This window comes from Aythya fuligula, chromosome 6 (assembly GCF_009819795.1).
Source record: "Aythya fuligula isolate bAytFul2 chromosome 6, bAytFul2.pri, whole genome shotgun sequence".
Taxonomy (NCBI): Eukaryota; Metazoa; Chordata; class Aves; order Anseriformes; family Anatidae; genus Aythya; species Aythya fuligula.
Genome location: NC_045564.1, coordinates 6,553,777 through 6,578,254, shown reverse-complemented (window position 1 = coordinate 6,578,254; position 24,478 = coordinate 6,553,777). Strand labels below are relative to the sequence as shown.

Genomic DNA, 24,478 nt, shown 5'->3' with positions numbered 1-24,478 from the left:
CATGGCAGAGTTCAGCTGACAGCCCCCTGCAGAATCTGAACCCAAATACTTTCCTCAGACTGACAAGACATGGCTCAGTATTGATATATTGCTGTCTCTTACACTGATGGCCTTGACACAGCACTCTTGCTGCTGAACAAAGCACTGCCATATATCCTTACCATTGTGACAACTGCTTAAAATTAAGCAAACGCTTAAGTTCTTTGCTGAAGGGGATTTTAACAGGAGGAAAAAAGCAGAGATCATGGGCTACTGAAACTGAATATTCACAGTGCAGAACAGAGTACAAATTTGCTTTGTGAGACTAGAATTTGACTTCCACACTCTGCATACAGAACCCCCAATACATGTAGGCACTGAAACATGAATTACAGGCTGAAGACCAACGAAATGATCCAACTCTGAATCTCCTCACTTTCAAGCATTTAAGATTCCAAATACAAAATTAATGACTTTAAAAAAAAAAAAGCCAAACAAATCCTAAGAAAACAAAAATTACCTATACTGAATCACAATTTTGGTGAGCACATTGGGATAGCAGACATCTTTGCTCATGTTGCATGTGACAGATAAAGAAGTTATCATCACCATTTTTGTTGTTGTTGTTTAGTATGGATGTACTTAGCCTGTCAGTTACCTCTGTGCATGTGTCTACCTCACCCACAGATTGCAGTTGGTTTGCAGATGGGGAGTTATTGGGGGGAATGCCTTATCTTTCCACATGAAGCTGCAGTATCACCATTTTCTGATTTTCCCCTCCTTTAGACTCATGTCTCATCCCTCTGCTGACAGCTGGATACTGCAAGGTCCGGGAGACCCTTACCTTCCTCCAGAGCTCCAGTTTGCTCAGAAGCTGGTGATGGAGGCGGGGAAGGAGGCAGGTTGGCTGACTCTTCGACTGCTGCAAATCAAACAATGAAAACGAGATATGGCAATTAATTCCCAGGAGATCAATGCTTGATAGCCTGTGCTGCCCAGCTGAGAGAATTAGTCGATGGGGACTGGTACACCAGGGATTTTCAGGAGGAGACCCTTCTTTACCTGGATTGTTAAAGCTATATTTAAAGGATTTATTTTTCCAGATGAAAGGCATTATTTTCAAAATTCTGGTCACAGAGTACAATACAGAAATGAAGTACAAAATCATTGTTTAGATCAGTGTTGCCACTTAAAAAGCCTTCAGTTATTCAAAGCAACAACAAAACAGCATCTGTGCAGGAGAGATTTTATAAATTCAGGCTGATTAACTGTAACGGTGAGAAACTAATCTCTTCAGTTTACCTTGAGTACATGAACAAGAAACACTCTGCAAGCGTTTTTCTTTTCTTGATATGAGTTCAAGGTTAATCACAGAATACATGCAAATACTCTTCATCTAAATACAAAAGACATCAGCACAAGGAACTTATGTCAGCCATGACTTATTAATGATTCAGCTGAGCAAGGTGCTGTGAAATCTTAGATTCACTAAGGTTACATTTTAGATTTGTTCCCAGTCACAAGGCTAGATGCTGAAACCAGATGATGTTTTTCCAATGATTGCAATAGGAGCACGACAAATCCTGAACAAGCTGCTTCTTAAATGAACTCAGCATAATCTCCACATCTGATTTCATACTAATCATTCTGAGAGTTTTTTTTTTCTTTAAAACCAAACCCACTACTGGGAATTAACCTGTTTTGGAGAAAAAAAAAAAAAAAGAAAGAAAAAAAAAGAATAAAAAGGGAAAAAAGTAACAAGTCTGTTTTACAGCCTGTGTTACAAATGTCACCCCTCAACAAGCAGATCAAAGTTGATGATGCAGGGCTTCTTCCCAAGCATAGAAAGGGCAATTTCAGAAGCCCTCGAAGAACTGTCCTGGCTTCCTTTCTATTGATGTCAACATGGTTTGGAAGACAGACCTATGTGACTTATCCTTAAGATTTGCTTGTCCAGGGACAGAGTATTTCTGTCTTCATTACAGTGCAATTCCAGCTGCATTCATGTATTAGTGACCGACCACAGAAACTGCAACACCAGCATTTGCTAACTGTAGATGTACTTCTCCCAGTATGTTTAAAATCTCTTACCTAACCAGATGTAACTGAATACTCATTTTGCTCCATGCAGGCCCCAGTGAAGCACTCAAGACTTAAATATGTATGAAATGTTTTGTGAAACTGGGGTCTTTCACATAATATCGAGCATTTGTAAAGAAGGAAATTATCAAGCTACACATCTCTGTTGTACTTCCAGCTCAAAATTAATTCAGTGAAGCAGAAGACCTTGGGAACCAGATTTACAACAAGGATTTTTAATTACTCATTGACTTTAATTCATTCCTAAGCAGGGTCCAGCTGCTGCACCAAATAAAGTGAAGTGCCTGTGGGGAAAATACCACAAGGTGCTATTCTGATTTGATCACAACATACATGTGCTCAGCAGAACTTATCCCAGGGGAAGGCTTGCAAGACATTTACTACCCGAGGACAGCATATGGCCTTTCTCTGCCCTTTGGTGTACATGCTCAGGGCTACCATGGAAGTTCTCTGGCAGTGAGGAAGCACTGTAGGTATGAAGGGCTGAATACTTACTCATATACATACACGCTTGGATTTCGGAGAGACGTTCCACAAAGGAGCCAGCAGGAGGACGAGGAAGCAGCACGGACAGTGGTACCACCACCAGTCTGGACCACTGGCGTTTGCTTCCACCCACTGTCACTCCCTCTCTCTAACCCGGCTGACCACTAACCCCTCTCCCATCCCCTTCTATGGTGCCCTCTTCCTCTCTGCTTCCTGTCGAGGTGGTCTTCCTCCATCTTCTGGAGCAGCTACCACCAACCAGTAAAACCTTGCCATCTTTTTACATGCCCCTCCCATAATCTTTGCCTCTTCAGATATCAGCCTTCTTCTCCCAGAGCTGAACACAAAGGGGCTCTGAGCACTGCTTGGTCCCACCAAACGCAACGATAACAAAACCACAGTTGCAGCTGCTCCGCTTGGCAGTCAGACACCAGGTAGAAAGCTGCTGCTACGAGCACAGAGTGAATGAGACAGCCAAAGGGGCACGAAGAACTGGGGCAACAAGGGTAACTCTATTATGTAGTCCTTTGCTTTACTCAAGACTATAACCTACTTGAATCCACGCTTGTATTTTTCTTTATAAAACACATATAACATTTGCAGACACAAGGATATTTTCAATACGTTTTATCTTGTTTTACCTATAGGTAGAGGTCCAGGCTGCTCTTTGTGCTGGGCTTCTTTTTCCTGTTCTCCTTTTAGGACTGCTACAGCTTCAGCTGTTACTACTTGTACTATCCTTGCAGACACCTCTTCTGTGGTAGCAGAAAAAAAAGAAAAGAAAAAAGAAAACAAGAAAAATATGCTAATTAGAATGTTTTTCTTAAATTGCAAAAGTTAGCTCAAAAAATAGAGACTGATTTGATTTTGAAAGAGGTGATCTTTTTCCTGAAATATAAGCAAATCATTAAAAATGAAATAGAAGGACCAAAAAAACAGTGGAAAATGCTGAGTATTTATGAAAACCAGGACGCTAGCCTTTGCAGCAAGGTGCACAAAAAATTGTTATTAAATGCTCTTTCTTATGTCTGTTAGGGACAATGTGCAGCGACTGCAAAATTTTAAGGTGATTATTTATTAAACGCCTTGCAACTTTTTTCCCCACGTACTGTTTTGCAGACAGGGGTAGAACGGGCTGCTGAGTAATGGGATTTCTTGACATTTAATGTATGGAGTCAGTGTCACTCTCACGTGTACTGGATGATATTTCCTCCCCATCAGCACGCAGTTAAGAGGCAATAAAGGCACTTCCCAGACACATCTAAGGATGTGCTGCTGAGGGACTTGAAACAGAAGCGCCAAATAACATTTTAATATGATACAAACATATGCTTTGTCCTCCTCGCCCCTTTTAGGACTGCAACATAAAGCTTTCTTCAACACAAACGGGTTGCAGTGGGTAACATCTGCAGTGTCGGATGGGTTTGCAGCCCTGGACCTGGGACTCTGGCGTGGCTCCTGGATGCTTAATAGAGCCAGGTGCCAGGGACCTGTGCTCAGCTCCTCCCCACCACCACCAGCGTGCAACAGGTCCAGGAGGGGTGAGGAACCCTTCCGTGTTGTTCCACCCTGCGGGTGCACAGAGCCCCCATTAATCAACCCCTGGGACAGAAATAAAAGCTCTCTGCTCGCCCCTCACTGCTTCCTTCAGGCAAAGGAAGGGAAAAGATACTTAAACCAGTGCCCTAGATGTAATGTTACAGCAACCATCCTAACAAGGGACGCTGCCTGTTAGATTAATGGTGATTTCTTTCTGGCAGAATTCCTTGGTGCTTTTAATGTAAAGTCCTTCCTCTTCATTTGTCCTCTGGAAAAGCTGATTTTTTTCTCCCAGGAAGCAGAACTGCATGTTACCCGACTTTCACGGTCGTGTTTGTCTAAAAACAACATGCTACGTTAATCTCTCTTTTGCACAAACTGAGTACGTAATGAGATATTAAAAAACCAACCCACTGGCAAAGAACATTCATAATTGTTGGTATTTATATCTCACAATCCACTTCCCTCTTGACTGGTCGCCAGGAGGGCAGGGACCGCAATACAGCGTTACTGGCTGCAGCCAGTAGTGAGAGCTGATGGATGAATATGTCAGAGCCACCACCGAGCAACGAAAAAATAAGCTGGTTTAGAGAACTGTTAGCCCAAGAATAAATGAGCACAAACTTGCCAAGGATAAATTCAGATGAGAAATCAGATGTTTCCCTGCTCTCAGGGGTGTGAAGTTCTGGCACAGATTTCCCCATAGAAGGAAGAAAACTCGACTGATTTTGAGATGGAGCTGGGTACATTCAGGAAAGGAACTACACAATATGGATGTCTGCATCAGCAGGAGGCTGGGCATGGCAGCTCTGCTTCTCTGTCCCTTTGGTGCACAACGTGCCCTCAGTGAAGTAATGAGATTCCACTTTGTTGTCACGTATTGACAACCGAACCGAACAACTTAATCAAGCCACGCATGTGGCTAGTTGGAGGCACCAAAGAAGAGCCACGTCAGTTCAAAGCCCATCAATCTCCCCAGCTGCCTTTTAGTGCCCTGTACCTCATGTCGGGGTTTTGAGTTTCTCCCACTGAAATGCTTGCTGGGGGTGCTTCTTGGCACCTCTCGGTGAGGAACAGGGAACAGACACCCTACAACCCCTCCCGGGCTGTTACAGGGACTGGACACAAGCGGTCCCTTGCCATCTGTGCGGGTCCTGGCAATTCCCTGTGTCGCGAGGCAGCCGCAGACTGCAAAGCACAAGGAACACAGGAGAAAAGGGGAAAACGTGCCCTGCAGATCGGCCCTTCCTCTTCCTGCAGGTGCCTCTGCCCTCTCCCATGCCTCAGCACACAGCTGGCACGCTGCAGCACCGTTCCCCAGGCAGGAGGTGCAGGAGGAAACGAGCCTCCCCTCCACAGGGCATCCTTCAAAAGGTGCTTCTGGGGTGCAGGTGGGCTCCCCGAGGCCCCCTCAGCTCTCTTCCCGATCTAATTAGCCTGGGACAAACGTTATGTTCATCAGGGAGAAGCTGCTGGGGTACGAGGTTGCCTCCTGAAAAATGGTCATTTCAGACCATGCAGAATACACACATAAAAATATAATGGCCTGTGGTTGGTGTTTTTTTTTTTTTTCTTTTTAAAATCAAGAAAGGCTCACTTTGAGCACTCTGCTGATGGATATTTTGGGTGACACAGGAGGCACAGGCAGTTCGCCAGAACAGCAGTGTTTTTGCTATACATGATGTCTGCGAAGGGACAGGCATTTCTGTACTAATGGACACTATAAATAGCAGATCCGATGGGTAAGTCAAATCCTCACAGGGCAGCTATTGAGACTGTTCATAGTTTCCTTATGGTTCAGTTAAAGTTCAAGGAAGCCTAATGATAAAAGAACAAAAAAAAAAAAAAAAAAAAAGAGAAAGAAAATGGAGAGTTAGCCAGCCTGGATGCCAGGCACATTCCTCACAGCCTATAAGCTCTGGCTTCATTAGAGAGTTTTGTTTGTAGGGTTTTGTTTTCCCTCTTTAACCAGGTAGACGTTGGCTGTTTCTGCCTTGTGCTATAGGAACAGCAAGCAGCAAGTAACACCAGGAGTGTGTTTCTTGAAGGCAGCGCAGACCTGGGTTTCAGCTGTGGCTCCAGCACAGCAGAGGAGCAGCAGCACAGTTTCCCTCGGCAGTCCTGCAGAGTGAAATGCCGCTCCTTTTACCAAGCTGCTCGTGGTACAGGATGCAGGCTGAGTTTCCCACTTTGGGTACAGGCAGTGCAGCCCCCAAAAGCCCAGGGATCCCTCGGTTACAATATTACTGACCAGAGGACGGCTACGGCAGCCAGAGATGTGGGACCAGACCCTGGAGAAGGCCAAAATGTCATTTCCCAGCCCTTCTTCATTTCTTATTGATGCTGCTGCAGTCAGCGAGGGACTGCAGATGTCTCCGCTGGCACCTGAATCCATTACCGACATTACTTCCATTTCCCAGGAAACCTTTCCAGTCCATTAAGTTGTTTAACACACAGCTTTACCAGCCCCAGTGACAGATGTATGGATGGCCACAAAACTCTTTTAAAAACATGTCTGAGCTTTCACCAAGCATTTCCAGAAAACTGTTCGAAATATCTGGAAGCGGTCATGGCAAGAGTAAAAATTAGATCTGTGGCAGATCTGCGCAGCGATGCAGGCTGTGTCTGCTCCCTTTATGCCCTTTCTAATGGTTCACCTCCAGCCCCGGGCACTTTCTCCTCTTTCAGGCTACCATAACCTGGGGCTCAACCCATTGAGGAAATGGGTTGTGAATGCCCCTTCCTCCACGGAGCTGCTCAGGCCCTGAGAGCTCCCATCCAGCAGAAGCTCACTGACACCTCCCCTGTCTCTGCAGTGCAGTGGGGTTATTCTGAAGGCTGGGTTTGATGGGAGAAACTCCCAAATTGCTGTTCCCACAGCATCTTCCTGCCTTGCAGGCAGGTGCCCCATGATTTCACCTCCCCATAGGAGCAGCATCGCCCCTCGAGGCTTTATCTTACCCTGCTACGGTGGCAGCAGATCTTCAGAGCCAGCTGGGCTCTGCAAAGCAGAGCTCGTCCAGGGCGTAAACAAGCTTCGACGTGCTGGAACTGCATGGCACACCGATGCTCCAGGAGAAAACCCAAGGAAAAGGATGACAGGAAGGAGGGATAGAGGGGAGGAGACTGAAAATTGTGTCAAAACTTCCCAGGCACTCACAATGCCATCCCTCAGACTCCGACCAAGAAAATTAACAGTGAGCTTGTTTAAAGCAAAAGGTAATTAATGCTTGCAGAGGGCTGAGGCTAAAACAGGGAGAAAGAAAGATGCAAACAGACGGGAAGGACAAAATAATATGTTTCACTAATTTTGCTACGTTTTCGGCAAGGAACACAGGCAGGGCACAGCAAAAGGATTAGCTACATGTGTGCTCGCAGAATTGGGAAAACAAAGCAATTTCAGTCAAAATGTGCCTGTCAAAGTCCTCAGCAGGGTGCAGAGCAGTTTCCAAGGTAACCAGCACTAATTGTTGGCACAGCCGGCTCGAGTCAACAACAAAAGCACCGAGGAACCTGTGCTGCTCAGCAAAGCAAAACACCCCGACCATATTCCCTGCAGAAAAGAAAGATCCAACGCTGCCTATTTGCTATCTTGGACAATTTGCAACGCTAACAGGGCCTATGGATTTTTTTCCCCTGGGTGCTGCAGGACTACAAACCAAGCAGCTATTGGATTTGTGTGCAGCCATCAGGCAGTCCCCTCAGGACGGGTCCTGACTTCTCTCAGCTCTGCGGAGGCTGCTGGGACTGCTGAGACACGGCAGAGAGACTGGGGCCTCCGCTGGTGGCTTTTCTGATGTAGAATCTGAGACATGCCTTGGACTTTATCACTGCAATTCCTAAAACCTCAAAGCAGTGCCTTTTGCACTTGGATTAAGACAGAAATTCACAGTAGAAAGCGAAGTGGTATGAATAAGTCGTCTAAAACACAAATAATGCCAGCAGATTAGTGCTTGCGGTTGAAGAAAAAAAAAAAGCAGTAACACAGCGCTCCAGAATTCAAATATTTGCTCTCCCATGGCTTTTGTGAGTGCAAATATTTTGCTGCAAGTAGGTCCTTGATCTTGATGTTGGCAATATCAACAGTAATTGGCAGGAGGCATGAAGGGAAATAATGGAAACATCAGCTTTTAAATTAAATGAAACCACAACACAACTGACAAGCATCACTTCCCTAATAAACTCATTGACTTTAAGCTGCTGCAGCATCAATGAGGGTGGTGACAGATTAAATTAATCAGCAGGACTTACCAGCTTGCCAACTGAACGGGTCAAAAAAGGCTTGTGTTTTGGGAAAGAAAAACCCCTGAATTGCGTAACACAACAAACCCCAAAGGTATGGGGGCTCAGGACTGCCTCTGGGGGAAGACACACTGCAGTGACTGCGTGAAAAGAGAAAGCATGGGGGAAGCTGCGGCTGGCAGGGGCTGTGTGGCCCCAGCTGCTTCGCAGAGGTCAGGAAGGCAGCAGCCCAGGGTCGGGGCTGCCCATCCTTGGGCTGCTTCCACACCTTCTGCCTTTACTTTGGCTCCGCAGCATTTTCCCAACCATGCTCCCAGCAAGAGCTGAGCAGACAGCTCAAAGCTCAGCGGCATGGAAGTGGCAAAATCCAATGGCAAATCTGTACCGGGAGCAACTCTGAGCTCCAGAGAGCCCTCCACCAGCTCCCAGACACGTGCAGCAGGCAGGGGTCTCTACCACGCTGTCTAGCCGCTGGAAAATAAACACCGAGGGATCGGTGCCTGCACACGCACACCCTTTAAATATGAAACACCGTTAAAAAGCAGCCATACAAATGTCAGCACAATAAAGCAACGCTTTATAAATGAGCCCTCATTACCGCAAATACTTGCTCCCTGCACATCCCCTGAGTCGTATCTTCTTAAGTTTACAGTCTGGAACAAAATATTTACTACCGTCAGCATTTCCCAGCCAAGCCAGAGGTGGGAAGAGCTAATCGCTCCTGGTTTGCCTGACGCATTTGACATGCAACACGATTTACAGCTGATGTGCGACACTGGAGCAGCCACCGTGAGCCCCCCAGCCAGGGCGATGCAGAGAGCTCCCACTGCCTCTCCCGGGACGTGCTACCAGCTGAAAAGCAGCACTTGCATGAAATAAGCAGATATATTTATCCTTCATTAAAAAATGAACTCCTTGTAGGACTCATGCAGGAAGGAACCACTTGAGGTTCAGAGCAAAGCACCGGATGTTTAATCCTTTGAGTGCGAGTAAATATGCAGAACAGGTACCTCGCTTCTAATTCAGTACTTGTTTGGGACTTCAGTACGTGTTAACATTTTAAATAAGCACACTTCTAAGAACTAATTGTTTTTAGTATAAGTGAACAACGCACAGAAGCCAGTAGAGCTACAGCAACCTACGGCAGAAGAGGACGTGTCCCTCCAGTTCTCCTTTTTAATACAGCTCTGACAGTGCTTTCTGTGATCTTTAAAATAGAAGAAAAAAAAAAAAAAGCACAACAAAGTATGCTACACAAGCTCTGCTGAATTTAGGATTAACATTAGCAATAACCCGTACACGCTTTGTGTGGGGCTTCCAGTCGTGCCCGGGTCGGCATAACCAGAGACCCTTCTGCCAGTGCAACGCAGTTCAGGCTTGTCCCGTTGGGGGACCCGGTGACACCAAACACAGTCAGTCAGTGTGCTCTCGCCCTAAGGCTCACGCTGCCAGTCAGAGCCTGCCCCAGCTCTGCAATGCAGCAGCAGCCGTGCTGCTCATCTGCTTCCCGGCCGAGCCCCTGCCTGCACGCAGACAGGAGTCTGTCTCGGGGTGGCCCTGCGTGCTCACACGAGGTGCTGAACCTCCCTGGAGGCAGGCAAAATAAAGGAGACCCCATGTCACAGCCAAATTCATCCCCAAGTTCTTGATTTGGGTGAATTGCTGGAGCAGCTGCAGCCCTGCTCAGAAGCTCTGCACTCCCCCTCTCCTCTGGCAGCATCCCAGCAGAGGTGAGTCTTGTCCCTGCCAGGTCACCGCCTCTGAGCAGCCCTTCCTCTGGTTATATGAAGTGCTTGGGAAAGGGACGCACCCACTCCTCTAGACTGAAGGTGCAAAAGAGGAGGAGGAGGAAGAGATGACAGAGCAACTGTCTGGAAGGACAACACACTCCTAAATAAGAAGGAAGAGAAAGCAACTCCTGCACAGACACTGCAAAGGATCAGCTGCTTCCCAGCTCCCCAACACCCTGCACAGGCTCACTGCCCTGCATGTGGCACAGACCCTGGCTTCTGGGGAAAAAACTGCAGCTCCAGCTGAAGTCGTTTTCTTCTCTCCCCTGCAGGGATGCGAGCAGTTTTGCTAAGTCAGCCAGGCTGCCACATCCAGGCAGCACCAGCAGCTGGTACTCCTGCTCCTCTGCATCAAGGCACCTGCCCGGGCAGCCCGCGGGCTGTATGAAGTTTCCTTCCAGCTGCTGCAGGCAGCAGGGCTTGCTGGGACCTGCCCCAAACCAGGCGTGTGCTGCTACCAATCAGTCTCAAGGAAAGAAATATGAACAAAAAAATGAAATACCTGGGGTTTATGTTCCCTTCCCAAAGTATATGTTCCTTCTAAGTGAATTTGATTTCCGTGAAGTATTCAATTTAGCCAGTCCTGAATGAGAACGACTCTCTGGAAAGCAGTTACCAGGTTTGCCTGCCTTGGAGATAATGGCATCTCACAATTCTTTTCCACATGCTGCATGCAGTTAAAGATGAAGTGTTCAAGTTCTGTGCCAGTATTTGCCTCACGCAGGAGAAGAGCTCATGCATGTGATCTCACTCACACAGCTGGGGTGACTTGAGTTTCCTGCATTGTTGGCATGTCTCGAGTAAGAAATCAATAACAACAACCCCCCCAAACAATCAAGGCTGCATTTCTAAACCATCACCTCAAAATGAGCTTTCTGAGCACCACCGGCTCTGCTCCGCGGTCGGTCTGCACAACAGCAGAGGGAAATGTAAATGTTTTGCTCAGCATCTCCCGAAGAGCAAGCGACGGAGTCAAAACCAGCACGCAGTCCTCTCGCTTTGAACCTTGCCTTTGAATCTGCAGATCAACCTTTTCACAGCTGGTGCGGACAGGCACTGGATTAGCAGTGCTCACATGCCAGCTAATGCCAGCTGCTTTATGCTGATTTCCATCCCTTCGGCTGGCAAAGGCAAGCAAACCTGTATTAATTATCATTATAATGACTTAAAGCGAGCAGTTAATCTACCAGTAGCAAACAGGAGGAACCCAAGCCAAAGCACCAGTACATAACTACTGGTTTTGCTGTCCTAATTCAGGATATGAATGTCGTGTGAGACAAGACGACTTGTTTCTCTGTATATTAACCTCACGGCTTAAAACAGCAGGGAAGACAAAGCCAGGTGTTTTATCCCTGGCTCCCTCCTAATCTTTCATTTGAGCTCCTTGCTTGAATTAAAACCCAGCTTGCTTTGCCTTCCCATTTTAATACCGAGTAGCTCATTAGGGTTAGTTGAACCAAGAAATGCGTGCATGTCCATATATCTGTATATCAATGCATCTCACGCACATCTGTCTTGCACCACAAATGCCCCCCAAACAACACGTCCCTCTGGTTTTCATGGAAGTTGTGCCTCAGCGAGGTCCCTCCGCGTGGTGCTCCCAACCTCTCTCCCCATCTAGAGAAGCAAATTTGGGAGGAGAAGGGAAAACCGAAAGGAAGCCTGCTCCTTCCCTTTGTCAGACAGCCTGGCTGTGCCGCGGAGCCGTTACAGAGAGGCTGTGCACTCCTGAATGCTAAATAAGCTCCCAGGCTACAGACTCTCTCTCAGCGGAGCTTAAGGAGAGATCTGCCTCGGCACAGGGACCAGTTGGCATGGCAACGTGGAAAAAGGCAGCCAGCAGCGCCTGGCACTCCTCGCAGTAGTAGCAGCGGGCTCGTGTTTTCGTAGCCACTCTGACGGCAGCGGGGTCAGCCCCGCAGCGCCCGCGGGGAACGGGTCTGGCCTCCAGCAGGCACGGCCACGAGGAGCTCAGCGTAGCCACGGCTGGGCACCAGGCCACGCACAGGGGGCTCTGTAACGGGAAAAGGGGAGGAAGAGCACAGGCTGTCGCACCTGAGAACCTGCTGCTTCCCTTTCAAGGTGACTTTGGGGAAGAAGTTGCCATTTCAGCTGTGCCTGAAACAGAGGGGCTGTGTGCCTGCCAGACAAGGCTCTGTTGTTTGTTAGAGAACCCTCCTCCAAACCTTCCTGCTCTTGGATCGGAGCTGGAACAGAAGAGCTCCCTCTCACGAAGCTCCTGGTGGCACAAGAAAACACCAAGGTGCAGCAGAAAGAACAGGGGCAGGAAGGAAGGGGCTGCTGGTGCCATCCCTCGACCCTGGTCCTCTGCTGCCTCCACCGATGCTCCCTCCAGCAACACACCTCGAACGCGTCTAAAACATTCCAGTAACAAGGCCCAGAAAATGACACCTGTATTACTCTTAACACAAAGAAGAGAAGTTTCTGAAGTCTGGTACGTTTGCCTGTCTCTAAATTGGCAAAGACGATGGTGCACGGTAATTACTGTCACATTTCCTGGGCGAAGGGAAGGAGATCAAAATGCCCAATTAACAGCTTCTGTCCCAAGGGAGCTCTCAGTGACACGGTAAGATGCAGTCTTCGAGCTTTGCAAAACAAACAGCAGATACGGGACGAGCATGGCAATCGCATTCATCCCTCAGCATCCCTCATTTTGCGTCCTGCGATGCATTTTGTCTGCAGTGCTCGGGACATGCTGGCTGCCGAGAATGCCCACCTGAGGGAGGCACCCCTGGGAAACAGGCAGCCAGGGGGCACTTGGGCAGCAGCAGGACAGCCAGTGCCAGCAGCCAGATGAAAAGGAGAGCTGTGACAAAGCGGTGCTGTTGGGAAGCAAGGCTAAAAGGGCCTCTGGAAGAAGAAGGCCTGTTTATGTGTTTACTGGCAGTGCCATCTGTATCATAAAAAGAGACAGACAAACATGCAGAGGAAAGAAGATTAAATGACAAGTCCCTGGCAGGGGACACGAGACACTAACATGTCCCAGGACCGAGCACTGACCTGCCTGCTGCCATTTCAGCACGGAGAGGCCGCAGTGATTGCTGACCCCGCGCACAGCTGGATGCAGTGCCTGGAGCCAGCAGGACTAGGGGGCACAGTGACCTTCTAGCCGTGCAGGAGTGCTGAGGACGGTGAGAAAGAGCCTCTCTGCCTGGAGACGGGCTGCTACAAGGCTAGGCAAGACACTGGGATGGAGATGGTTTCCCTGCAGTGCTGCCAGGCGGCTGGAACACGCACGGTCCCTACCTGCAGCACCACTGTGCTGCACACACAGACTGAAGGGACCCCGCATCTCTGCTCATCTGCTCCCCGGCTGTGGCAGGGCACTCCTGCAGGCTGACGTTCCCTGCAGCTTGTTTCAATGTGTTTTTTAAGGAGTAGTTGGTCATGGGAACACATTTGGTGCAGACGCCCAGTTAGGCTGGCTGCACAAAGCCTTAAAACAAACGGCTGAGTTAGGACAGACCGTACCCAGGGCTGCAACTTGAATCACCCCTCCCCACTTTCTTCCTCAGTTATTCCCTGTAGACGCTGCCATTCCCTGCTGTCTGAGTCCCCTCCTCTCCGGGGCAATACTTGCCATCACGCAAAGGATGCGTTGGCTCAGGATGAACAGATGAAACCGAGCCACTTTCCACTCTCCTTTTCTTCCATTTTTCCATCTTTCCCTGCCACCTCCTGCCTCTGCTTTGCTCCCTCGTGTCTTTCCTCTCACCAGTTCTCTGCCCACCACCTCTCCTCACTTTCCCAGTGCTGTTTCTGGTCCCTCCCGTGGTCCCTCACGCCTCCCTCAGCTCAGCACTGCCCCTTTCTCATCCCTCTCCATGGGCCTAGGGCTCTCTCCTCTTTCTGTTTCTCTTACAGACTAACCCAAACCCATCTCTGGGTCTCCACAGCCACCAAAAACACTTGCCTCTCTCATTTATCTGGCCTGACCTTCCTCACATCCACCTTTCCCATGACTCAAAGGCTCTGAAAAACAATGCAGGAGAGCTCAACCTGCGATGCCCTGTGCTGTCTCATGAAGTCTGCTCCAATTTTCCAGCAGTCTTTTTGCATCCCACGCAGTTTGGGTACTCTGCCAATTAATGAAGAGCTCTGTCACTTTGTCAGGACACGTTACTGTCCTTAATATCAACTGACACGGGGATGGAGCCACTGTCCTGCGGCTCTGACGATAGGATTTCAGGAAATGCCTTCCCTTAATCTGTCAGAAAAATAATTCATCAGATAACTGTGTGGGTAACCCCCCCCTCTGATTATAAGCCTGCGTTTGGAATATAATGAAGAAAGCGCTCAATCAGCTGAGTCACTGTACAGAGACAGAGCAGAGAAGATGCTCCACAACACAGCTAACTGCTCTCACCCCTAATTATATCCATTTGACAGGTTAGTCATTACATTACTGAAAAGAAAAATAAATGCGTTTTAAGTGCAGAAAAACAAACCTTTGTGGCTTGATGCTCCTTGCAAGTCAAACACGGTGTTGAAGCGCTGCTTCCCAGGGGCTGCTGAAGCACACCTGCACTGCTCCTCGCTGCTGCCTCCCTACGAGTTGACCACGACGTCTCGGGAAGCCAAGAAAAGGCTGCCACGCTCACACTGCTTTACAAGCCCTACCCATCCTGTGCTCTACCACGGCTCCAATCCAAAGCTTCCCACATCAGCCCACTTCACAGTGAGTTTCCCGAGAGTCCACCATCAGGCCCCCCGTGCAGCACACGTCTCGTGTGACGTGGAAATGTTTGGCTTGACAAAAGCTGAGCCCCGATCCTCCACGCTGAAGACCCACAAGATCCTCAGCGAAGATGCTGTGCGTGCACGCACACGTGAGCAAGAACTCGAAGAGGCAGGGATCAGGGAGAGGGTGTTAAAACTCAGTGGGGTGCTGCAGGCTGCCCAAGGGGCAGGTGCCTTCAGGAACAACTCGGGAGCAGTGTGGGACCTGTGGTAGCCCAAACCCGTGTACACACACACACAAACGAGTATCTGCTGTAGCACCCTTCCTTATATCACATCTATAACAGCCTCCCGTGCGTCGTGCCAATGACCCAGGGCCATTCTCTCGCATGTATTCGCCTCTGAATTCAGCCAGATCAGGCCCGGGGCTGCCCTGCCCGCAGCGCTGAGCGCTCTGCCACGTTCCCGTGGGCCCCTTAGAAAGGGGAGCATTGACGTGGCTCCGTAATGCAGCCATTACCAGCACGATGCAGAGGCAGATCAATCAAAGGCAACACAACAGCCAGATTCAGAGGACTCCAAAATTGAGGTCAGACTCAATAACTCTTCGACAGACGCCAAGAGGGAGAGACACACACATTTCTACAGGAAGGCGAATTTTAACTGCGCAAACCCAAAAACGTCACTTGCAGTGATAGATCGGATGTGTTTTGGCAAGAACTCTGCTCTCCTCCCCCACCAGCACCCCTCGCCTCCACATTAGTGTTGGCATAAGGTGCCTTTGTCCCTGTGGCTCTGACTTTCCCCTGAACACACAGATTGTACAGCACGAGCCCTGCAAAGGGGTGCCCCGGTGCGGTACGGCGCTGCTGCTGAACGCCTCCCCCTGCGGGATGCTCATTTCATGAACAAATCCCAGCTCGTGGGGCAGTCGGTGCCGGGGAGCTGATGCAAAATGCCTTGAACCACACCTGAAGTCTCACCAGCAGGGATCGGGCAGCGTGCAGCTGCCCTGGGAAGTGCCCTGCTCGTACCTGTGCTGCATTGGGATCAGCTTCTTCTTGCTGATACTGGGGTTTATGGGCTCTGACACAAAGGCTGAGAAGCCAGAGCAGCCTAGGTTATTGGTCTGGGCTTACACCAGGGAAAACAAAATCCCTATAAATCCACAGAAACTCACAGTGTGGCTTAATTATCTCGGTCGACCTTGGCTTCCTGTGCATTTTCTCCTCAGCTGTTTGGAGCCAGCAAGCTACTACAAATGATTAAATGATTTGCATTATTGGTAATTATGTGTATCACAGTGGCATTTAAATGTCGTATCTGATACAACACCCCACTGCAGCTACAATTTACAAGCAAACAGAGCAAAGATGGCTGAAGTCAGCGGCAAATGGCAATCCTGGTTTCAAGATCAAACTCTGAATGAAATTGCTTCGTGATGCTGTAAGCATGTCCTGCTACCAAACACCAGTGTGGCTTTGGCAACCCACACCCCTCTTCATTTCTGTCACCGCCCTAAATTGCTGACAGGTTTCTCCTGATGGCCTTTAAAAGGAATGAAATGATTAAAAATATATCTTATGTACCCTAAGATGCTTTACCTTGCATTAATGTTCCTCTAAGTCAGAGCTCAAGGATTTGAATTTCCAGAGAGCTAGAAATTCAGGCGTGAAGGCAAGCAGTTTTAGGGACTTCTGGTTTTCAAGGACAAAGAAAGATGCCATGAAATAAGCTATATTAAGCCTCCCTAGCAATAACTGCATGTATTGACAGTAAGTCCCCACACAAGAGATCTTGCAAACTAAGTAGACAGTGAGAAAAAAGCAGGGGAGGAGGAAACGAGGCCACAAAGTGGTGATCGAAGCAAACTTCACAGGGATCAAGAGCAGTCTCGTTCCCTCAGTAAGTGTACTGCTCTGGTCCTGCTGCCACATTTGGATTTGTTCTGCTCTTTAATCCCCCATCTGAAAAAGCGATGTTAAAATACACGACTGCAATGCCCACTGATTTGCTGCACTGGGTTCCTGCTTCCTCTCAGCCGTTAGCTGCAAATTCCCCAATTAAACGTCCACGTCTCTGAGATGCTGCCCCAAGCTTTGAGAGCACCTGAGAAGAGTATTTCTCTTCTCCTTTTATAAGGAGACGAAATTCCTCTTCATTCTGTCAAGTTATTACTTCTCCATTTGTACGGGTGACTTCTCCAAGGCTGTTTGAAACATCTGTGGCAAAGGAGACAAACACTCCAGCCTCTCCACAGCCCTAAGAACTGCAGCATCTTACCTCTGTGATCCTGTACAGCTGCTCCTGCTTATTTGCTGTCTAAGTGCAGTACAAAGTTAGGTTAGAGCAAAGGAAAGAGATCTTGTTATCACCCTCCTGAACCATCACCACCAACACGCTCACCTGAATGCTTACACAGAATTTCTTTTACTGATGGCTTTCTAGTTTTGGCTATCCACAAAAAGAGACTCTTAAAATCCACCCCCATTTCCTTGCAGCGGAAGTATTCATTTCTAGTAGAATTGCTTTTGAAATGACTTTAGGGTCTGAGAGCCTTAACATTCTCCAGCTGCTGAGAAATTATGGATAACATCTCAAAGTGCTGTCAACAGCCAACAAACATTGCTAGAAAGATCTCTTTAGCATGCATGGATGGATGCATCAAGGGCACTAGCGCCTGTACAAGAGACATTCCTCTTGCATTGTGCATTTGGGGTTTAAAGAGGGAGCTCTGCACAGAGTGAATTAGCATTTACTTCTAAAACAGGAAACTTGCTTTGCATATTTCATTTTGACACAGTCACACTTTTTTCTCCCCCAAATAACAAGCTGAATCCTAAAATCCTAACATAGTTTACAAATAGGCAAGGCCCCAGAGAGCATCCCATGAAATACGCCTAGCCAGTGGTGGATAAATGCTGAATGTGCTATTCCTGGCCAGACCAATCAACGTGTTATCTGCAAACAGTCGGTGGCTTTCTAGAAGTTGTTACTTGTGAGCAGCAACAGCAGAAACCGAAGTTTCCACACACACAGCCCTGTGGTTCCTGTGCACTGGCTGCTCTCCCCATCCCCAGTGAGGTGACCCCCTCGCATCTACCAGGATGCACTAAGCCGCCCTCACGGCTTTCCTAAAATCTTCTCAGAGCGCTGCCCGGTGTTCAGCCGTGTTGAGCTGCAGGGTGTTGAGGTACGTTACCTGCGGTCTCCCTGTCCCCTGCCGACAGCTCTCCATTGATCCCGTTCTCTTTGGTCTGAGCGTACGGCCCCGGCTGCTCCCGGCCGCCCAGCCCGTGCTCTTCGTCTTCTTGGTAGGGAAACCCATTGGCACTTCTGACCAGTCCGGCACCCGCGCCACCCTGTTCCTTGATTTCGGGTGAATGCGGGTGTGAAGAAGCCTCTGTTAACTGACCCGAAGTCCAGTGCGGTGCCTTGGCTTCGTCTTTCCTATCCTCCGCCATTTCTCCTCTCCTTCACCGCTTGTCCTGTAACGACACGAGCAGGAGAGATCAGCACCGAGGGGGCGACCGTGCCCCAGCCAGCACACAGCCACCAGGGGTGTCACATAGGGGTGCTACCAGCAGCTCCTGTCCTGCAGGTGAGAGAGGGCTTAAATGCAGAAGTGTCTCTGCTTGCCTGTCCTGGCCATGGGTGAGCTGCCTTTGAAACGAACACAAGCCATGAGTGGCAAAAAAACAGGGGTCAAATCCTCCCTGCCCCCCAGGTGCTACTAACACTGGTTTCTGGAGGGCTGCCTTTTGTTCATTTGATTTTAACTCATTAATGACAGTGAAAATGTAAGCCCTTAATGAGAAGTGAATCGGTATCGGGATGCAATGACGTCTTCCATGGTTACAGAAGGAATGCAGGATAAATACAGAGCATACGCCAGGGCAGAGGGATCAGCTTAGAGACACGAAGCTGCCAGTAACTTGTGACTGCAGCAAACATGTAATGGGTGCAGCTGAGAGCTCAGCCTTCGCCTAATGGGCTCTGCAGGCCCAGGATCCGTCCTGTACAGCCCCTGCAGCCTGCTGCGAGCTGCGGCAGGGACAGCACCGAGCACATTCACTGGGCTCCCCAACACATGCGCCGCCTGACCCTGCGTGCATCCCCTCGCTGCTCTGGGAGCAGTCGCACCCATTTGCTTTGGTCCCAAACCGTGCATGGGAAACATTTGTTTTCCATACAAGTGTTTGCCTTCTCCTATGACTATCAGTATTTACACATAAACAAAACTAATAATTATTCGCTACTTTACATGTTTTTCACTGCTGTTAATTAGCTCACATTTGTCCAAGCCAGGCAAGAAGCCATTGCACAAGCCACAGGCTTTGGCTGAGCCTCATGGACCAGTAGCTCCTCAGCAGGTATGCCGAGGAAGACAGCATACTGCCATCTGTGTTCCCATGATAAGGTAACAGATAAGGGGGGACAAAGGCTTGACCTTTGCCAGCAACGTCAAACTGAAACCCAAACCCAAACCCAAACCCAAACCAAAAAAACACCTGAAAGAAATCAGCTGAATGTGGTCGAGCAACCAGGTATCGCAAAGGCTGAGCAGTCTAGAGACAAATGCAGAACACTTACACAGTGCATGTTTTCTGCAGACACTGAATTAAAATCCCACCACAACAGTTTGCACAGAGCCAAGTCAATTTGCAGAAAGTATCTAAGCATGATGAAGGACTATTATTATTTGTCTTATAATTAGTCACCATTGATAACTCAACCCCCTTCTGATCAGATATTGTTTAATAATAATGGCCTTCCATGCTGCTTTAAATTAAAAATCACAGTGAATCATGAACATGGTATTTCATTCATAATAAAGGTGTGACTCAAACTCTAATTCTAGCCCTAAAAGGAATAACAACTCTTTCTCCACCCAGTGAAACCCTGTGGGTTTGGGAGGTGCGGCTCTGCTCCCACACCCGCCCAGCACCGTTCCCTGGGGATATGGAACTGCACGAAGACTGCAGGAGGTGGTGAAAACTCAAACCCAGCATTTGTCTGAGCTGTAATGAAAAGGGTGGGCTGAGCAGTGTCACGGAGCTCGGCGGCCCCGAGACGTGCCCCTGTGGGACGCAGACATCACACATCCGCACCCCTTTGCCTTCCCTGCCCCCTTTACCCCAGCCATCAGGGAGCGATTCTGCACGGACAGCCACAGCCTCGATGCGAGAGGGTAACGCGAGGCACGACCACAGGGAAACGCATCTCTGAAAGTCCCTTGGATGAAGGTAACAGCTCTGACCCCACCGCCACAGCCTGGAGGCTGTTACCTCTGAAGTGCCCTTCCCTGTCCCAGGCAGACACTCCCCGCTTCTCTTCAAGCTCTTGAGGAAGGATATTCACATCCTTACAATGGACTGTGTCACAGAAGTCCTCTGTGGAAGCAACAGAAGTGCTTTTATCTTTAAAAATAAATACAGTGGGCAGGCTTCAATGAGAGCTGTATGTATCTGGAGGCAGGATTTGGCTCGGTATTTACAATAGGCCGTTATAGAGTGAAACATGGATGAATTCATTCTTGACTCTCTGTTATTCATCAAGTGCTCTCAGAGTTTATAATGGTAGTAGAAACACAGCGAGTGAGTCACACAGAGCATCTCTGTGCCCGGCAATCCCGCAATGGCTGCTGCACGGCGTCCTTCACGCGTGGCTCAGGTTCCCAGCCGGCACACAGGTGGGCCTTATGCCACCAGGTCACTTGGTTTTCTGTCATATTTTACCTGAAATTCATGTCCTCCTAACTCATGCAGGGCATCTGGGATGGCATTATGGATCTGAGCTGGATATTCTGCCTTCTGAACTAACAGCTTGTACAGGAATGGGGGTAAAAACTGACTGCCTCATCCTTTTCAGCCATTTGGGAGCTGTAGAGAAAAGGGAAATACTTAAATTAAAGCTCTACGTCTAAACGTCTTTTAAAGACTTCCAGGGATGGTGACTCCACCACTTCCCTGGGCAGCCTGTTCCAACGCCTCACAACCCTTTCGGTAAAGAAGTTCTTCCTAACATCCAACCTAAAACTCCCCTGGAGCAACTTTAGCCCATTCCCCCTCATCCTGTCGCCAGGCACGTGGGAGAACAGACCAACCCCCACCTCACTACAGCCTCCCTTGAGGTACCCATAGAGAGCGATAAGGTCGCCCCTGAGCCTCCTCTTCTCCAGGCTGAACAAGCCCAGCTCCCTCAGCCGCTCCTCGTAGGCCTTGTTCTCCAGGCCCCTCACCAGCTTCGTCGCCCTTCTCTGCACCCGCTCAAGCACCTCGATGTCCTTCTTGTAGCGAGGGGCCCAAAACTGAACACAGTACTCGAGGTGCGGCCTCACCAGAGCTGAGTACAGGGGGACGATCACCTCCCTAGCCCTGCTGGTCACGCTGTTCCTAATACAAGCCAGGATGCTGTTGGCCTTCTTGGCAATGAACACTGCCGGGGCGCCTGTTTCACGTGCAACCTCCGAGCATCTAGCAAACAGGAGGGCCAATTTGGGATGCTGCTAAGAACCACAGCAACACACGAAGAGATCCATGCTGAATTTCACCCTTTCATTTCTGTTAACATGGGGCCTTTTCCCAAAAACTACTTGAGTTCCTCGCACGGCTCAGAGAGAAGGGCAGCAACCAGACCACGAACGGGGAGGAAGCCTCGCGGCGTCTGGCAGGAGCTGCCTTCGCCTCCCTCGTGCTCACACGTTCAGCCACTGCCCACGAGGCTCACCAGTTGATCCGAGACATGTTCGTACCATAATTCCAGTAATATAATGTATTATCAGGACAAATTAAACCTCTCTCTCAATTGGAGCCACTCTACCTCTCAAGCCCAGCAAAGGACAAATAGGTTTCTCTGTTAATTTATAACAAATACGATTTATTTCTTCCTTGCCTGTTCCTTGAGTTATTAGCTTGCAGCTAGATCTCTCTTTCTAGACAATGCGAGCAAGACAATCCTCTTAAACACCACCTGCATCTGTTACAAATACAGGCAGTGTTCATCTGCTCCATCTATATTAGCTTCTAGGGCTTGTAAAAGCTTTGCCAACCCTACACCGCAGACCATTAGCCGACAGCCTAATTTTTTGTAGAAAATTCCTTCCCTCGCTCTTCTGGTCGTACCTTGAGCTACAATACTGATGAAAAAGAGTGGCCGATGCCTGGACCCCGGGCAGAACAAAGGCAGCTGGCTGTGGGAAGAGCAAGAAAAGGCACTGCAAGCTGCAGCCCTGCCAGCGCTGGAAACAAAGGCTGGCTCCAGCCTGCACAGCAGCCGAGCTGACTGCCAGCACGGGCACTGCAGAGGGCCAGCAGGGAGCCGGAGGAGCTGCCCAAGCTTCCCCGCTCCTCCTTGCCCTGTGCCCTCCCCCGGCGTGCGGGGATTGGGATTTATCCCCCTCTGTTCCCATGGTCGGCAGGGAGCTGGGGGCAGGAGGCCACACTCAGCGCAGGAGCCTCCCCTCGCTTCGCCACGGGTGGGAATTGCCACAGGGCTTAACCCCAAACCCACCCAACTCAGCAAAATACTTTAACGTGCATCAGGCCAGGCATAACTAAGCTCCATCCAGACAAGCCTAAAAAAAAACAACTCAGTTAAGTCTCTGGAAAGTCCTCCCGGCACACAAAATTCAAGTCTGCAGAGCAACCACTGCTGAAACGTTTCGTCAGTGGAGAAGTTCCCTTAAATCCAGGAACTGAGTGCCACCTGATTTCATAACTTCCCTTCGGATCAAAAGGGAAGCCAACACTGCTGACAGGGTGGGGACAAACAGACCCATGGAAGCCCCAAGTGCCATCCGAGTCCAGAAAGGGCCCCGATATTAGCAGAAAAAAAAACGAATGTGGCTTTAGAAAAGCAGCAACCTTCAGGCATGGGAAGCACAACCCCCAACGCTGCTGAGATGGTTTAGCAGGCAGGCAGCCCATCACCAGCAGTGCCAGGTTACTGGTACGTCCTGGTCTGCAGGCACAACGCTCGCTGGAGCACACGAAGTGGGGGAACGATTCCCCCTGCAGAAACACGGCTCCTGACAACCCCCCCTGCTCCACACCAAGCCCTGCACGGCCCCGGTGATGCAGAGGTGGGCCGAGAGGCAGCACCGGTCTGTAACTTGGTGAATGCTGTAGGAAGACATTTTTTAAGCAAAGGTTTTTGCCTGGTGAGTACCTCCGAACAGGATGCTCTGGCTCCTCCCTGCAGCGCAGCACGGCCAGGACTGCAGCTCCTTTGGCAGCAGCTGGGTCCTCCCCGCTGCGGGGACGCAGGAGCAGGTGAGGGGATGAGGAGGATCCTTTCAGCTGCCACTCCTGCCCGACACAGCTCTTCCTTGCTGGGGAGGGTATTAATTCCCCGCGGCTGCTGGAAAGGAGCTTAGAGCATGACCAAGCCAGGCTGCCATCGGCTGCTGCCCTCCAGGCACGTGGCTGCCCCTGCCCCTGCGCCCAGGGCCTGCACAAACCCGCTCAGGCTCCCGAAATGCAAACCCAGGCACCTCTGCGATTGTGCAATATGGCACCAGCAGCTTCTGCCTAGAAAAAAAAGCATCCACCACGGGGCTCAGCTCTAGCCCAAAAGCTCCGTGAATCCCCACCCACCCGCTCCTGCGCCACCACCACCCCTTTTTGACAGTTTCCATCCAGGATGCTGCGTTTTTACACCGTTTCCCATTCATCAAACACGCTCCCAGGCATGCAGCTATCACTAGCCATGATTGCTTCCTGCAGGAGAGAGGAGAGGTGCTTTAGCTGGTGGAGGAGCTGGTAACCATGACAACAGTGCCATGACAACTCTAACGGATATCTGCAATGAGAAAGAAGGCAAAAAACTTATTACCTATAAATTTGGTCCCTGCTAAGGATGGCAAAAACATCAAAGAAGCCAGAGCAGCCAGTAACGGCGCTGACGCTGGATTGAATCACGCCCAGCCCTGCGGCTTTTAGGCACCACGAGCACTTTGCCCTCTCCTGCTCAGTAGCAGAGGGCAGGCCTTGCTCCATCCTGCTGACATCCTCCTCTTCCTCCTCCTCCTCCTCGCCCTCCCAAGGGGCTGACAGGTGAGGCCGGAGGCCTGGCAGCTTTCCGCAGGAGCCTGGTGCTTGCCCCCGAAGCCAGCTCTCAGCAAGGCCAGGATTGCTCCCATGGAGCATCTCTGAGCCCAACTCCCCACCTGTTCTTTCTACCAAGCAGGCACCGGGAGCCTCTCCTCGTGTTTTTGGGAAGGAATTGCCTTTGGCAGGCTTGTTGAGGGTCCCCAGGCCTTAGCTAGTGCCTGCAGGTGCTCCGCTGGGAGCCGCTCACCGGGATGCTCGGGAGGCAGCGCTCAAGTGGCCTTTCCCCATAAACATCTCGTGGCACCCTCTGAGCTGCTTTCCTCTCCTGGCCTCCTTGCTGCTGAAAGCTCTTGAAATCCAAACTTTCCACGTGGCGTGCTTTGGTTCCTCCAAACAAATGGAGATTTGCAACTGTATATTAAGGAGTTAGTACAATGAACACTCGTCTCCACAACGCCGTCCTTGTTGGCATTCTTACGGTCTGCTTCTCTCCACTGAACTGGAACCAATCTGCCTCACTTATTGCACGCAAGGTTTCAAAAAAGACCGGATGAAACCTTTAGCTTAAGATGATTTTAAACCACGACA

The 24,478-nt window shown here is 49.6% G+C and overlaps 1 protein-coding gene across 23 annotated transcripts in view; it reads right to left on the bottom strand.

Annotated features, from left to right (window-relative positions):
• Positions 1–24,478, bottom strand: part of MAP2 (microtubule associated protein 2) — a 175,858-nt gene that overhangs the window by 42,846 nt on the left and 108,534 nt on the right. For all 23 annotated transcript variants that reach the window (XM_032190442.1, XM_032190449.1, XM_032190446.1 and 20 more), the window contains 3 exons: positions 18,040–18,325; positions 3,207–3,320; positions 824–901 (listed from right to left, as the gene is read on the bottom strand). In XM_032190442.1, coding sequence (XP_032046333.1) covers positions 824–901; positions 3,207–3,320; positions 18,040–18,301 — 454 coding nt within the window. In that variant the 5' untranslated portion in view covers positions 18,302–18,325. The remainder of the gene's footprint in view (positions 1–823; positions 902–3,206; positions 3,321–18,039; positions 18,326–24,478) is intronic.